This window comes from Prunus persica, chromosome G7 (assembly GCF_000346465.2).
Source record: "Prunus persica cultivar Lovell chromosome G7, Prunus_persica_NCBIv2, whole genome shotgun sequence".
Classification (NCBI taxonomy): Eukaryota; Viridiplantae; Streptophyta; class Magnoliopsida; order Rosales; family Rosaceae; genus Prunus; species Prunus persica.
Genome location: NC_034015.1, coordinates 11992677 through 12007114, shown reverse-complemented (window position 1 = coordinate 12007114; position 14438 = coordinate 11992677). Strand labels below are relative to the sequence as shown.

Genomic DNA, 14438 nt, shown 5'->3' with positions numbered 1-14438 from the left:
AGTATTAGGTTAGAATTCTAAGTTTTGGGCCCTCAAGCGCATGAGTTAGGAGGAGTATTTTTAGAACATTAAATTGTTGGTCCACATGTTAACAACTTTAAGTCTTGAAAGCAATGGTAAACCAACCAAGTTTAACTTGGTATTTATAGAAGGGTTTTATTGGCCACTTTATCCTACATGTTCTCTGCAAATACTCCCTGAATTCTCTTTGCTCTGTCTGGTTGCTACCCAACCTTTCTGGTTGGGAGACCCTACTAACCACGAGGGTAGGGGTGTGTTTTGTGCAACTTTACCTACCAATGCCAAAGTGAACAGCCCAAGACTACTATGCCTCACCTAAGAAGGTTTCTATGGCAATCAATCACTTTAATGTCATGCTTAATTACAAGCCCGTGCTACTAGGCTCGACAATTCTCTTTGCTCTGTCTCTCATTGAATACTTGTAATTTTTATTTATAATATATGAGAAAAAGTCCTACTCATGGGTTAAAAAGTAATTAATTTTAATCTGATAATTTTGGATGTATTTGATTAGATTTGAAATTTCAACACCATCACCATCCAAAAAAGAATTAAAAAAATCCTCAACTTGGACTTTGTTTTATAATGGGTTAAAATACATGTGATTTGAAGATTTTTTCAAATGTAATAAAGGATGAACACTCTCTTAATCAAAGTGTTTTTAAATGAAACCCATTGTTGGTCAACTTTGAAGAGCTCCCCATAAAGCTTGGTAGGCCATCCTAGAAGAAGAAACATTTCTGCAATTGTTGGCCACCCATACCGTATACACATACACCTCTTCTTTATTTTTCTTCTTTGAGTGGTTTAGATTTAAACATAAGTTTGATATTGCTTGTCCTTCTTTATGGATAACGCGGTGGCAAAATTTTTTAGTTTGACTCATAACTAAATAAGTAGTTGACAGCCCCTTTCCATGATGTTTCAGCTATTTTGTTGAAAAATACAAAATCAACATCAGCAGAGTTTTTTTTTTATAATCCTTTTCCTTCTAACTCTTTCTTCTCCCCAAATTATATTGAATCATTCTTGTAAAGAACATAAGAGTTATCCTATATTAGGAAAATAGAGAATACAAGCGATGTTGAGGGAGAAACGCATGACCTCTCGAATGTAATAGTAACTATTTTTAACTACTTAGCTACAAGTCGCTTGCAAAATAAAGCTAAAAACTAAAGAAAATTAAGGAGAAGTTTCAAATGAATAATTTGAATTTGAACTTGTAATTAAAGTGCTTAATTGAACTTTTTGATAAGTTAATTTGTTTATGTTAATACAAAATACAATTTTTGTTCGCTAAAGAAACTTCATTTTTAAATTGAATTCATGCACAATGACGAATATTCGGCTTAAAATTTTGGCTTTTGGGGCTGGAAGGTTCTCTTGTGTGTAGCAGACATTTCTCCTTGCCAGTCAAATGTCCAAAAAACAAAGCAGCTCAGACAAATGATATCGGGGTTAACTATAAAAATGATTAAATGCCACAATAATTAAGTACAAGAATAATAATATTTATTTACCCAAAAACAGAAACAAAACCCATAATCCCATTGTGCAAAGAAAGAAAGAAAAAAACTTGTTTCTGGCCAAAGTCCAAGTCTTACCGTTTGTTTTTCAATTTTGGTTTCTTTGTTTTCTGCGTCTCTCCTAGTCTTCTTGTTCTTCTCCCTTTCCGATCCTTCTCTCTGAGAGACACCAAAGAGAGAGAGAGAGAGAGAGAGAAGGGAATGGAGAGCATAGCAGTGTGGCAAGGGGCAACACTCTGTGGGATTGTGTTATGGATTATAGTAGCTTCATATCTCGATGTGACTCGAAAGCTTCGATCTTTTCTGCAACCATGGGTGGCTCAGCATGTCACCACAGACACTCCTCTCATCCTCCAGATCCAGGTTTCATACTATTAAAACCAAAATGACCAAGATGACCCAGATGATCATTCTTATTCAATTCTGTGTATTTCAAATATAATGATCATTCTTATTCAATTCTGTGTATTTCAGTTATATTTGACATTTTTTCTTTTTGGAATTTGTTTTTTGGTTGGATTTTGCAGAATTACCAGCATAGGTTCTTGGATGCTTTCTTCGCTGGCTTGTCCTGTGTTGTTTCTGTGCCCTTTTATACTGCCTTTCTTCCTTTGCTTTTCTGGGTATGCTTTTCTTCCCCCTTTAATGGTGAATTTGATTTGTATGATTGCTGTTATGTCATTTTTGGGTTGTATGCTTGCTATATTAATCAGCATTCTGAGACTTTTTTTTGTGTTGCTCTTGGCTGACCATTTGTAGAGTGGGCATGGAAAATTGGCTAGACAAATGACCCTGTTGATGGCTTTCTGTGATTATATGGGGAACTGTATAAAGGTAATCAGTTCCTTCTTACTGTTTTTATTTTATTTTATTTTATTTTATAAATAAAGTTGGTTAAGTGCTTCATGTTCATATACCAAGTTACATATTTTCTGTGTTTTGTGTGCATAGGATGTGGTATCAGCTCCTAGACCTAGTTGTCCACCTGTTAGAAGAATAACCGCTACAAAAGATGAGGAAGATAATGCATTGGAATATGGATTGCCATCTTCTCACACTCTAAACACAGTTTGCTTGTCCGGGTATTTACTTGCTTCTTGTCAAATACATGCAGCTAGGCAAACCTGTGCCAACATTGTAGAAAGCTCTTTTCTCAAGCATAAACCTTTAGGCTTACCTAATGATAAACGTGTTTCAAAAGGTTATAAATACTGTTGCTTATGAAGGTTTTGAATATATACTCCGAGTGAGTCAAGACATTTGGTTTAAGCTATGCCTTTGGCCAAAGACTTTTATCACAGTCTGAAGCAAAACTTTTTCTATTCAAGACTAACCAGCATTTTATCAATACGTGTGTCAGAAAGTCAAGTTCATGACGTATGAATTACTGTCATATACACACTGAACATTTGCTCTTGTGTTAGGGGTTTCCAGGTACCTTTTGCATTACATCCTATCATATACTCAGAATGAAGATTCCCATGTTAAGTTTGCTGGATTCGCTCTTGTTTGCTTGCTTGTGGGTCTCATTGGTTTAGGTGAGTTTATTTTTCTCAAATGAGTTTTCGACAGCTACTTTATTTGTTTATTCTTTAATCCCCAAGCTGAACTTGTATTTTCTTCATAGGAAGGATTTATCTCGGCATGCACAGTGTGGTTGATATCATAGGTGGGCTTGCTATTGGATTGGTGATCCTTAGGTTCTGGCTCAGTGTTCATGAATATGTTGACAATTTTATAGTCTTGGGACAAAATGGTAAGCACAGCTGCTAGTCAACTTACCATTGTATGTTTTTGATAACTTGGTCGAAACAACCTAGATAGCAAACAAAACTAAGCTTTTGAAAACTTAATAACACAAGATGAAGCTTCTGCACTGTCAGGTGGCAGCCCCAAAGATGGCGAGCATGAAAATACACAAATAGGAAGATATGTCCACCACATGCGCTTTTGCATGTCAGGATATGGGATACATTCCATACAGAGATGGCAATTTTAGAAAGTGTTCTGTGAGTATATCCCTTGCAAGATTGAAACAGGCATGAAATTGGGTCTGATAGGAACATGAATTCACATGAGAACACATGAAGTCATAATGCGATTTGAAAACTTTCTAGAAATGCTTTCATATGCAGTTCTATCTAATAGAGGGGAGCCACCCTTTAGAAACTGGGGACGGGGACTTTGAAGTCTTAAGTGGGTTGTTTTTGTGATGTCTTGTACTATGGATTTTCATAAATCTGGTTCAGGTTAAAGCCGAATGCTGAAACGTAAACCTTATTGGACTTCTTTTGAGATAATTAGAATGGGGTTACCTTAACACTCTTGGAATTGCAATGACAAATGAATTAAGGAATTTATAACTTGGCAAGTATGCATGTATTCTTACTCCACACTGTTTCTATTGCAGTTACATACTTTTGGGCCGCCCTGAGCTTCATTTTGCTCTTTGCTTATCCAACTCCTGAATTTCCAACTCCAAGTTTTGAGTACCACACAGCCTTCAATGGTGTTGCATTAGGAATTGTAAGCAATCATTTATCCTTTAACATCACCCATTGTTGCTTATTTGAAATTTTCATTTACTATTACCCAAAGTTTATTTTGAATCATCCATATTGCTGATTGATATATGTTATCATGTTAATACTCTTAGTGTTTATATTCACAATAGTTTTAGATAGAAACTTGTTCTCGAAATTTATGCAAAGTTGTGCTGTCTAAATTATACGCTTTCCCATAATATTCATAACTAAAAACAACAATGTTATCCAGGTATCTGGGGTCCAGCAGACATACCATCAGTTTCACCATGAAGCTGTTCCACGTGTATTTACGTCACAATTAACAATCCCTGGCTTTATGGGAAGAATGCTTGTGGGGATACCGACAATACTTATTGTGAAGTTCTGCAGTAAAGCTCTTGCTAAATGGATTCTTCCAGTGCTAGCTAACACCTTGGGCATTTCAATAAAGTCCACCACTTACATTGCGTCGCTAAAGGGTTCAAGTAATGGGAAAAAATCAGATGGGTTGAAGCAATCAGGTTATGTCCAAAAGCTGTTCTTTTTCTCCAGCCAAGACTCATTTGATGTTGATACTGGTATACGATTCCTTCAGTATGCGGGCCTGGCATGGTCTGTGGTAGATCTTGTTCCCTCCCTTTTCACTCATTTAAGCTTGTAATGCCTCATTATTCTTATGATTAGCAAACACTTTAAATTTCCCAATGGAAATGTGTCCTCAATTCAATTTTGTAAATAGTATATATGTTGTAGTATGAACATAAATCGATTTTGCTTATTTCCACAGAAACCCTTCTCCAGATTTAACACAATTTGGTCAATTCAGGGCTCTCATTCCAAGAGCTGCAAATCTTGAATGTGTAGGAGGAAATTAAAATGGCAATGGAGGTTATGATGAAGTATCCTTTAAATAAGCCTAATAACTCAACTGAAGAGAATTATAAAAAATAATAAAAATAAAAAAACCTTGGCCTACGTATGGCTTCGCCAGCCCCTTACCCTTTCTAAATTTGGCAACAAAAAAAAGGAATATGGCTTCGCCCAGGTTCGAACTGGGGACCTTCAGTGTGTTAGACTGACGTGATAACCAACTACACCACGAAACCTTGATGTTATAAGCCCACAATGTTTTAATATACAACCTTTTAAGCCACTATGGTAAGCGCAGCTTGCAATTTCTCACTTGAGGCATTAAATGACTTTTCCCACTATTTTATGACTAAGTTTTGAGTTCGATTCAAAATCAATTAATCATAAATTTTTCATATTTGACTGAATAAATTGTTAAAAGTACTAAATGCGGCTATTAGAGAGTGTTACAATCCGTTGCGACTTTAGCAAATTCAAGACATAAAAACGTGGAATTGAAGGCCAAGATTTGTTCATTAAAGTGAACTTTCTGTCTAGGATTAGAGGCACAAACCGTGCAACCAAATCGGAAGGATTGGGTTTTGAGGTTAAATCATGCATTGTGAGCTTTATAGGACAGCATATTACAAGACACCAATTGGCATGTCACCTTATCGCCTTTGTTTTTTGATTTATCTGCCATCCTTAACCCCACCCCAGCAAAAATTGACACACTCTACCTGGGCAGCTCCCAAGAAAAAGTAGTGAGCGGACACACACACAACATTTCTCCTGTCATAACGTTGCATTTCTCTTTTGTTATTAATTGTTTATTTTAGGACTTTAGTTTTTAACCCTGTTTGCTATGCTTTCTACTCAGTTTCTATTGCAGAATCCCTCATGTTTGAACATTTGCCTCTTCTGTGGAAACTGAAGGTCAACAATATTCGATAATTGCCAACTTGAGATGATATCAATATCAAAATTGATCTGCTTTTGTTGAACAAATCATTTTGATGTTTTTCCATGCTGTTATGCAATGAAATGGTGAGTCGGCGGAGAAAAACTTTGTTGCAATAGGGATAGCATTATTTTGCTATTTCTGACAAATGATGCTATAACACGCATAATAACTTTTCTACATGACATTGTTATTGACCGAGAATAACAAAACAGTGCTACCTTTGTTTCATGCAAATGTTTCTTGAGTTGGCGACTCTTCTATTGACATCTTGGAAGGGCTAAGATACTTCTATTGACATCTTGGAAGGGCTATGATACTTTTATTGACATCTTGGAAGAATCCCTTCAATCGTTAGCTGTTCCCAGCCATTGGTTGTCAACTTAAGAAAACAGAGTGCACGTTATCCTTCAAAAAAAGCCTTGATTCACAAGACATCAACTAAACACAAAAAACAACTGTACACGCCAAATGTGCAGTGGCATGCGTAACTTGGAACTTCTCTCACTGGAAAAAGTCTCGATCATGCGTGCTGGCTTAAAAAGACATTGAAATTAAAAAGGCAACCCAACTAAAAAAAAATATTCGATAGGCAGGGAGGATAGGGGATCCAGTTAGAGCAGTAAAAATTATGTTTAGAAATATCCCACATTCGTGTCGAATTGGACCCCCCTCAGCATAATTCTGAAAATTGTAAACACAGGTAGTTAACTAGACGAACCTGCGCTGTCACAGTCGCAAGTTCCAACCACAATTCCTTTAAATCCCTCCATCCAAACGAACCCTTTACATTTGTATTCAATCACTTATTTGCACAATAAGCACTATAAGGGGAGGGTTCTCTTGCGCTATAGGGGAGAAAGTGAAATTCATAAAAGAACCATCATCACATTGCCAATCATCACTGATAAAGTAATTGAATAGAAGTGCAAAACATCCACTAATAATAAAGTTCCATGCACCCTTGAGAGCCCCAAAAGAATGGGACGGGTGAGCAAAACGTACAAGGAGAAAAAGATAGAAGTACAAAAACCAAAAAGAATATCCACATATTCTGCTGGATATGATACAGTAATTACGGTGTGTCAACAGCTAGGCAAACTATTTGGTAGGAAATCCAGCAAGGTTCAAGTGAAATCAGCAGGCACCTTACCTGTGTTTTTTACATCGTCTTGGAATCCTATAACCAGACAGGTAGACTTAGATTTTAAACCCAACAGTCATCTTGTGCAAAAACAATGTGCAACCAGCAGTGGAAGAGCGGAAGAGCCACAAAATTAATGGCACCAATGCACCAGCTTCACAGAAAGTAATCAGGTGTTCTACGGGTAACATCTGGCTCTCCTCTTCTAGGAGCTGGCTCAAACTGCCAAAAAAACAAGTTCACATTTCATGCATGCACAAAATTCAGCCATGTTTTACTACTTCAATGCGTGTGTTTTTCTGTGTATAAGAGAGAGAGAGAGAGAGAGAGAGAGAGAGAGAGAGAGAGAGAGAACCTGGATGAAGGTATGGCCCCTGCAGTCATCGACTTCTAAAACAGAAGCCATGTTCCCACAGCGATAGCAATAATTAGGTGCACTAAATATAGTAACCACCTTTTGTTCCTGTCCAGAAAACACAATGTTAGATCATTAATAAACCTTACCCGCTGTGTACCAAACAAACAAGACAATGAAACAGCTCAAGTTTCACAGATAAAAAAAATTACATGAGCCCAGTTGAATCCATCCATAACCAACTGATGAGCTCTTGCAATCAACTTTAAACTGTTTGTATGATTAAATTGTTCAGATATATCCTGCCAAAAGCATAAAACCAAAAAGTGAATATTTGATCAGTAAGAACTAGATAGACAACAACCCAAACGTCATATACACTATATGTTAAGGTGACCATTTGAACTTCGGATGGTGCAATATCTTCAATAAAAGAAACCTATGAGATATTTGAAGTTACCTGGCCAAAAGTATATCCCGCACCACGAGGTGAAATACCCCAACCACATCGGTCGTCTGGGTCAGACCATAACAGATCACACATCGGCCCTTCATGTGGAACCTCTTGAACACGATCAAAATTCCTTATGTTATCAAGGTTTTCAATGGAAGGGGACAGCCCACCATGCAGGCAAAATATTTCTGACTCAACCTAAAGAGAAATAAGCACAGACGAGTATCATAATAGGTGATCAACGTTTAAAATAAATATACTTCAGCAAGACATACTGAAGACTTGTTTGCTAATCACACTAATATTATAGTGAGCCCAATCAATGAGAAAAAGTGACTTTAAACAAGCAGCAAACAACAGGATCAGCTTACCAAATATAAATATATATATACATCTAAAGAAATAATCTGAACAAGTATATCTCTCCTGCTTTTATCTTTTATTGAGAATGCTAATACTTGCAGTGTTTTGACCTACCATTATTCCTCTCCAACACAGCAAGACATCTAAGTGTTCACTAATTGCATTATATTAAAGTAACCCTCATAAATGCGAAAGGTGTATGTAAACTGCAGAAAACCACAAAATCAGCTCGTAGAAAATGTATTATATTTATAAAATCATCACTTTTCATTTCATTTTTATCCACAATAATATTACATGGACAAAGTGGAAATTTTTTACTAACCAATGCTGTCAGTGGAAAGTAGTCAAAAAGGTCAGTGAAGATCTTCCAAACATTGGCATTGCCATACCTGTAAATAAATCAGCAGAAGATGCACCATCATTGAATTTCCCGAGGATCTAAAAGCAAATAGATTGTTCTACATGCACGAGAGTGTACACAACCACAACATAAAGTACAATTTAATCTGAAATGCAAAATGGCCAGAAACTAAAAGAACTCAAAAGGCTATGTTTTTACATTACAACACTGGATAAAAATGTCAAGCCAGTACCTGAATGACAAGCAAGCAACAGGCCTTAAGAGAATGATACAGAAGTGAAAGTCCATCGAGCATGTTAACCTGAACCTAATCTATCATGATTTATTGCATCAAGTGTTGCACCATGCCATATACTACACAAACAGACTATACAATAGGAAGAATTCAGCATAACTTAATAGAAGCTTTCAAAACTGCACTATGCTGTACTAATTTGCACTAGAGATTGCTCATATTGTTGAGATGATAATAACAAACCAATTTTTTAAAAGAGAATCAGTCCTAACCAGTCAGGATAAAGTTCAAAAAGTTTGATTAGAACATACTAATGGTACTAATATGCCTTCAATTGATATGGGTACAATTTTGATTCTACTTTTTATGACCTCAGGCAGAAAAAGCATTCTAGGGTTTGGCAAGTAACTATCACATCTTCATACTCTCAGTTGGTTCGAGTCTTCATGTCCAAAAATAAATCATATATTTCCTATGTTTCAATCCTGTTTGTTTATTTGGTTCACCTAATCATATTCCCTCCAGCATTTGCTCTAACCAGTCATTTGTTGATTATGAAAGTTTGTATGCTTTTTCTTTCCTGTAAGTAGAAGAAACCCGATGTGTAACCCAAAATAAAAAGTCAAAAGAAACCTCATGGTTTCTCACAAGTTTTCATCAAAATTCACGTTCCAACATGACATAGATTACAAACTTAACATTAAATGCAACTAGTATTTTCAAATATTAGGTTCTTTACACTAAAGAAAGGTGTGCGCAGAATACTCACTTTCGAAGACATTCATCGTAAAACCCATAAACCTGAGTAATCTGTCAACAACCAAAAAAAAAAAAAACTATAAACAGGTCTCCAGATCAATGCTCCAGCACAATTTAAATTTTATAAATGCACAGTAGATTATTATTGTCTAGTCATAGAACCAGCACTGTACCAAGTAAAAACAAACAATAACAAAATATCCTTTTTCAAAAGACTTGACACCATTTGTAACAAAAGAAACTAAATGTAAGCTTTATGGCAGCTGCTGAAATCAAGACAAAATAAGTCAAAATAACTTGGTGAATGGCAAAATACCTGACGACTTTCATGGTTTCCTCTGAGAATAGTGATACGCTGAGGATAACGCACTTTCAGGGCCACTAAGAGCTGGATGAATGTAAAAATCATTATCAGCATCAAATTTTAAATGCATGAAAATAATGAAAAATTGCTAAACAGATATCAGATGGCACACATTTTTAAGGGAGAAAAAAAAAACCAACTTCATACAAAGCCAGTCAAAAATTGAAGCATTGTGATTTGACAAGATTTAGCCCCTAACCGGATGGATTGTCTTGCCAATCATGACTGGCGCCCTTATATGATATATCATAAACAATGCACTCACCCAAATGCTAGCCTGAATTCCATAGATTGTCACTCAGAATTTCAAGGATAATTTTATTGACTGACAAAAAAGGGGATAGTGCCTTTAAATCAAATGTAAAGCACTCACATACAAGTAATATTGTATATGCACACAATATTCATTTACTTGGTAATTTTTAATTCAACACTGAGATTTTAGTACAACATAGGAAGTTCTTTGTAAAACTTAGAGAAGGCAAACAACCTTACCCATCCGCCCATACACTAAATAAAATGATGCAAAGTGAAAACTGTGCCAAGCTTTTCACAAATTGAGCACCAAGTGTTGAGAATCAAAATATAAACAAGGCACTGTAATATCTCTTTATTATTTGTTCTTGTACTTGTCTTAGCATATACTAGTATGGGAACTGAAAAACATCTCTACGGCAGTACTTCATGATACTACAATTTTTGCAATTTCAAATGATATTTTGTCAGGACCATAAGAAAATCAAGTAAATTGATGGTTACATACCGTCACGGTTTCAACAGAATAATAACCACGGTCCACATAATCACCCATAAACAAGTAATTGGTATCAGGACACTGTCAAAGAAAATAATATCATTTAGATCCAGACCTTGATAAGAATGTTGACAAATAATAATCAAAAGTATATTTTAAAACCCAAATAAAGGAAGACAAGACTGACACAGAAGAATTGAATAGAAAAGGTCATAGTCAGAACTGATACCTTCCCTCCAATTCGAAAAAGCTCTGCCAGGTCATGAAACTGCCCATGAATATCGCCACAAATTGTCACTGGGCTTTTCACAGGCTGTGGTACATGAAAATAAAAAATTAATGTCTCCCTGTATAATTTGAAAGATCTAACTATTCAAATGAATTTCAAACAGAGCTGTAATGCAATGATGGTGGATAGTGTTCAACCATAACATTACAACAAATAAAAATATTACAAAAAGAAATTAAAACCTTCTTGCACATAAAGTGGCCATTCCTAAGCCAACATCAGATCAACTAGTTCAGATGAATAACAATATTAACACTTTTATCTCATTACACTAATCTCTTTTAACCAATACTAGCCAAAATTATATGAGTAATAACTACAATAATAATATATTACCTTCTGAACTAATCACATAAAGTCCAAAACGATACTATCTTTAAAAATAAAAAAGGAGCCTACACGGCTTCCCTGATGTCTCCGAGACAAGATGCATTTCCCACTACACACACATCCAGAAATTGAAATTGAAATTGAAATATATTCCAGAAATTAAGAGTTAAAGAAGACCCACGCAAAATGAAATAAAAGTGAATAAAGACTGCACCTGAACATTGCTTTCTCCCATTAGAATTTCCTTTGCTTTCTCACATAACCCTCTCACCTACAATGAAGCAACAAAGAAAAGATCATGTTGGAGAAGAGAGAAAATTGGGAGCTTTATTTGCTACACTGATTACAAATATTTCACAAAAGATAAGAAGTGGATGTTGAAGAGGGAGGGTTTTGATACTCAAAGCAGAAGATTATTTTTGCTTTTTGAAAAAATTGCAGCAAATCTTGACATAGAATACTTCACAGGCATTATCCATAGCCATTTCTATGGTCGGATATTTTCACAACTTTCCCACAAAATCGTTAAATTTCAGTACCAAAACATCTTTACCACTCTCTCCATTAAAAATTTCAAAATACCCGGCACCTCGCTCAAAATCATGACAAAATGATTCATCTCTAAAACTGATTTTGGCGAAAAGCAACTTCCAAATCCAAAAATAGCCCACATCAATAGGTGCCACATTTTTTTAAAGCTCATATTTTCTGCCTCACTACTAAATAGAGCTCATAAGTTATCTCTACTGGTCCCAATAATTTGTAAACAAATCAAAGCACAAAAATTTAAGAAAAAGTAAAGAATTTGATTTAAAATCACAAAAAACAGAATCTGAATTACATCACTACAAAAACACAAATTAAGAAAATCCCCCATTTAGTTGCTGAGAAAACTTTTCTTTATATACAAACATACCAACTCAAATTCAATCAGAATTAGAAATCTCCACAAATCCAACAGAAAATAAAAAATCCCATGAATCCATTTCCTTTCCTATATTTTCCATGCAACCCAACGGACCCCAACCGAACCCGAATCCTCAAATTTCCCAATCAAACACCAATCAATCATCCGCAAAAACGAAAGGAATTCAAGAAATGAATAATGTACAGAACCTGTGGTTCCGAGAGTGGCTTGCACTGCATAAGTTGCTCGATCTGCTCGTTCAGATCACTGCTCGTATCCGAGGATACAGAATTGACGCCCATCTTGCTTCTCTCTGCTTCGAGAATCGAATTGGGATTACTGGTATTCGGATTAGGGATAACCCTAACCCCAGATTCAGAGATTGGTTCCGGTCCTCACTCTCTGATTGTGCTTAAAGCAGAGGTGAGAGGACGGAGACAAAAATGAGAGAGCGCGTGAAGGGGAGAGCGAGTGGGTGTGTAGGCGTTGCATTATACGCCACCTGCTGCCACGTAATGCTTGAATTACATAATTATCCTTACGGAGTTTCTATTCTTACATTGGACGCCGTTTGTTTCGTTTGTGTGGGATTGGCTGATAGGCCCGGCCCAAACCCTGTATATCACTCTTTGAATAATTAGAGAGCTTCTAAATGCACCCCATAATTTAGTTACTACACCCACGTTTTAATAATTTTTATTGTGGGGATTTTCTTCTTATTCCAAATGACATAAAAGGAGCCCTAAAAAATATATAATTTAAAAAAAATAAACCATCCGTTGATGGAGATAACTTGTCATGCGATGGGATAAATCAACAATAGGATGACACATATTGCGTTGCGTGACATAAACATTATAAATTTCAACAAAAATTACATGTCATTCTACAATACTCGATCTTTCTGGAGGCCAATATTGGAACCTCAATTTGGCTTAAAAATGGTTTCATTTCCCTTAAAAAAAAACATAGTAATCTCATTAAAAATCAAATGAAAAGCCTCTGGCGTTTTAGCGTTTGAGATGAACTGTTATGACAGTTAATGTTCAATGACATTTCGGAGAAAGTGTTTAGAGCTTTGGTGTTTCCATATAAAAATGAATAGACTTGAAGGATGAGATTCAAACTTGAGTGCAAGGGGTGGGTTCACTGTCCCTGAGCAATTGACATAACTCACATCTAAAAAATCAAACTTGTGTAAATATAAGAACTATTAAGAAATATCTTTGTAAATATTTATAATATCTTTACTTGCCCAAATTAGTATAAGCCAAATCCCATTAATATTGGATCACGGCTTCAAAACCTTAACTTGAGTACTATTTGACGTTTGGAATACAACAAAACATTCAGCCATTTACTTTCTCGAGAAGAACTTATTTTGTGCCTCTTACCAAAAAAAGTGTCGGACTTCTAAAAAAAATTTAGGCGAAAAAGGGCTAGAACACATAAAGTTGTGAAAGATAAACCTGTGATGCGAAGTCACGGGCGCCTTGGAGGTCTTGATCAATGATTTTTCACTGAAGGGTGGGCATTTGAACTGATGAATTGGTGGAGCGAGCAGAACCAAGTCAAAAAAATTCGACAACGACTGTGTTGACCAAAAAAAAGTTCACCAATGCTTAAAAAAATCGAAACGGATGATTTTGGATTCCTTCTCATCCCGGTTATTGCCTTGGAATTGAGAGCAAATTGATTGGAAGAAGGGAAATCGAAGTCACATCTATTAGACATGACATGGGTATATTTAGAAGTGGCAATCCCAGTTCAGTTTGTGTGTTGTGTTCGTATGGGATTGAAACACATGTATTAGACTAATTGGGTTCACATGAACACGACAAGATTATTAATCATGTAATAATCTGTTTAATGTTTTCAACACAAACACCACGACACGGTTGTTACATATAAAAACGAGATGACACACGTAATTAGTTTACTATTAGGTCGAAATTGAGTTTTGTATTTGAAGTGACACGATTTACTTGTTCTTTTTAAACAAGTTTATGTTTTCAAGGCAATTAGAAGTTTTGTAGTTAAATTCAACTCAAAGATCATACGCAATATTTCATGTTTGAAGTAACACGATTAATTTATTTTTTAATAAATTTATATTTTCAACAGAATCAAAAGTCTTGTAGTTAAATTCAACTTAAAGATCATACGCAACATTTCATATTTGGATTAAACTTCTAAATTAAAGAGTTTGAAAACCATAACTCTTCTATTTTGTATTAC

The 14438-nt window shown here is 35.6% G+C and overlaps 2 protein-coding genes and 1 non-coding gene across 3 annotated transcripts; 1 reads left to right on the top strand and 2 right to left on the bottom strand.

Moving 5' to 3' along the window:
* Positions 1544–4872, top strand: LOC18769354 (lipid phosphate phosphatase delta). Its single transcript, XM_007202110.2, has 8 exons — positions 1544–1910; positions 2075–2170; positions 2307–2381; positions 2499–2629; positions 2982–3085; positions 3175–3303; positions 3958–4073; positions 4323–4872. The coding sequence occupies exons 1-8, from the start codon at positions 1749–1751 to the stop codon at positions 4731–4733; spliced, it is 1224 nt and encodes a 407-aa protein (XP_007202172.1). The 5' UTR covers positions 1544–1748; the 3' UTR covers positions 4734–4872.
* TRNAV-AAC lies at positions 5105–5178 on the bottom strand. The gene has a single exon. It is a non-coding gene; the product is annotated as a tRNA-Val (tRNA).
* Positions 6755–12667, bottom strand: LOC18771242 (serine/threonine-protein phosphatase PP2A catalytic subunit). The gene is made up of 11 exons (XM_007202213.2): positions 12410–12667; positions 11508–11564; positions 10904–10987; positions 10684–10755; positions 9873–9944; positions 9567–9607; positions 8524–8590; positions 7842–8033; positions 7594–7683; positions 7382–7489; positions 6755–7248 (listed from the first exon to the last, which is right to left on the bottom strand). Exons 1-11 carry the CDS (start codon positions 12500–12502, stop codon positions 7183–7185), a joined length of 942 nt encoding a protein of 313 aa, XP_007202275.1. The 5' UTR covers positions 12503–12667; the 3' UTR covers positions 6755–7182.

What these genes read in the sequence shown, in the direction of transcription:
- LOC18771242 (XM_007202213.2), bottom strand. Translation starts at nt 12,502, where the DNA reads ATGGGCGTCAATTCTGTATCCTCGGATACGAGCAGTGATCTGAACGAG. An exon ending in ATTCTGTTGAAACCGTGACG is followed by an intron (nt 9,945 to 10,683) that starts GTATGTAACCAT and finishes ACATTCATCCAG; the next exon opens with CTCTTAGTGGCCCTGAAAGT. An exon ending in ATGGATTCAACTGGGCTCAT is followed by an intron (nt 7,490 to 7,593) that starts GTAATTTTTTTT and finishes TTTTCTGGACAG; the next exon opens with GAACAAAAGGTGGTTACTAT.
- LOC18769354 (XM_007202110.2), top strand. Translation starts at nt 1,749, where the DNA reads ATGGAGAGCATAGCAGTGTGGCAAGGGGCAACACTCTGTGGGATTGTG. An exon ending in AACACAGTTTGCTTGTCCGG is followed by an intron (nt 2,630 to 2,981) that starts GTATTTACTTGC and finishes AGGGGTTTCCAG; the next exon opens with GTACCTTTTGCATTACATCC. An exon ending in ATGGTGTTGCATTAGGAATT is followed by an intron (nt 4,074 to 4,322) that starts GTAAGCAATCAT and finishes AATGTTATCCAG; the next exon opens with GTATCTGGGGTCCAGCAGAC.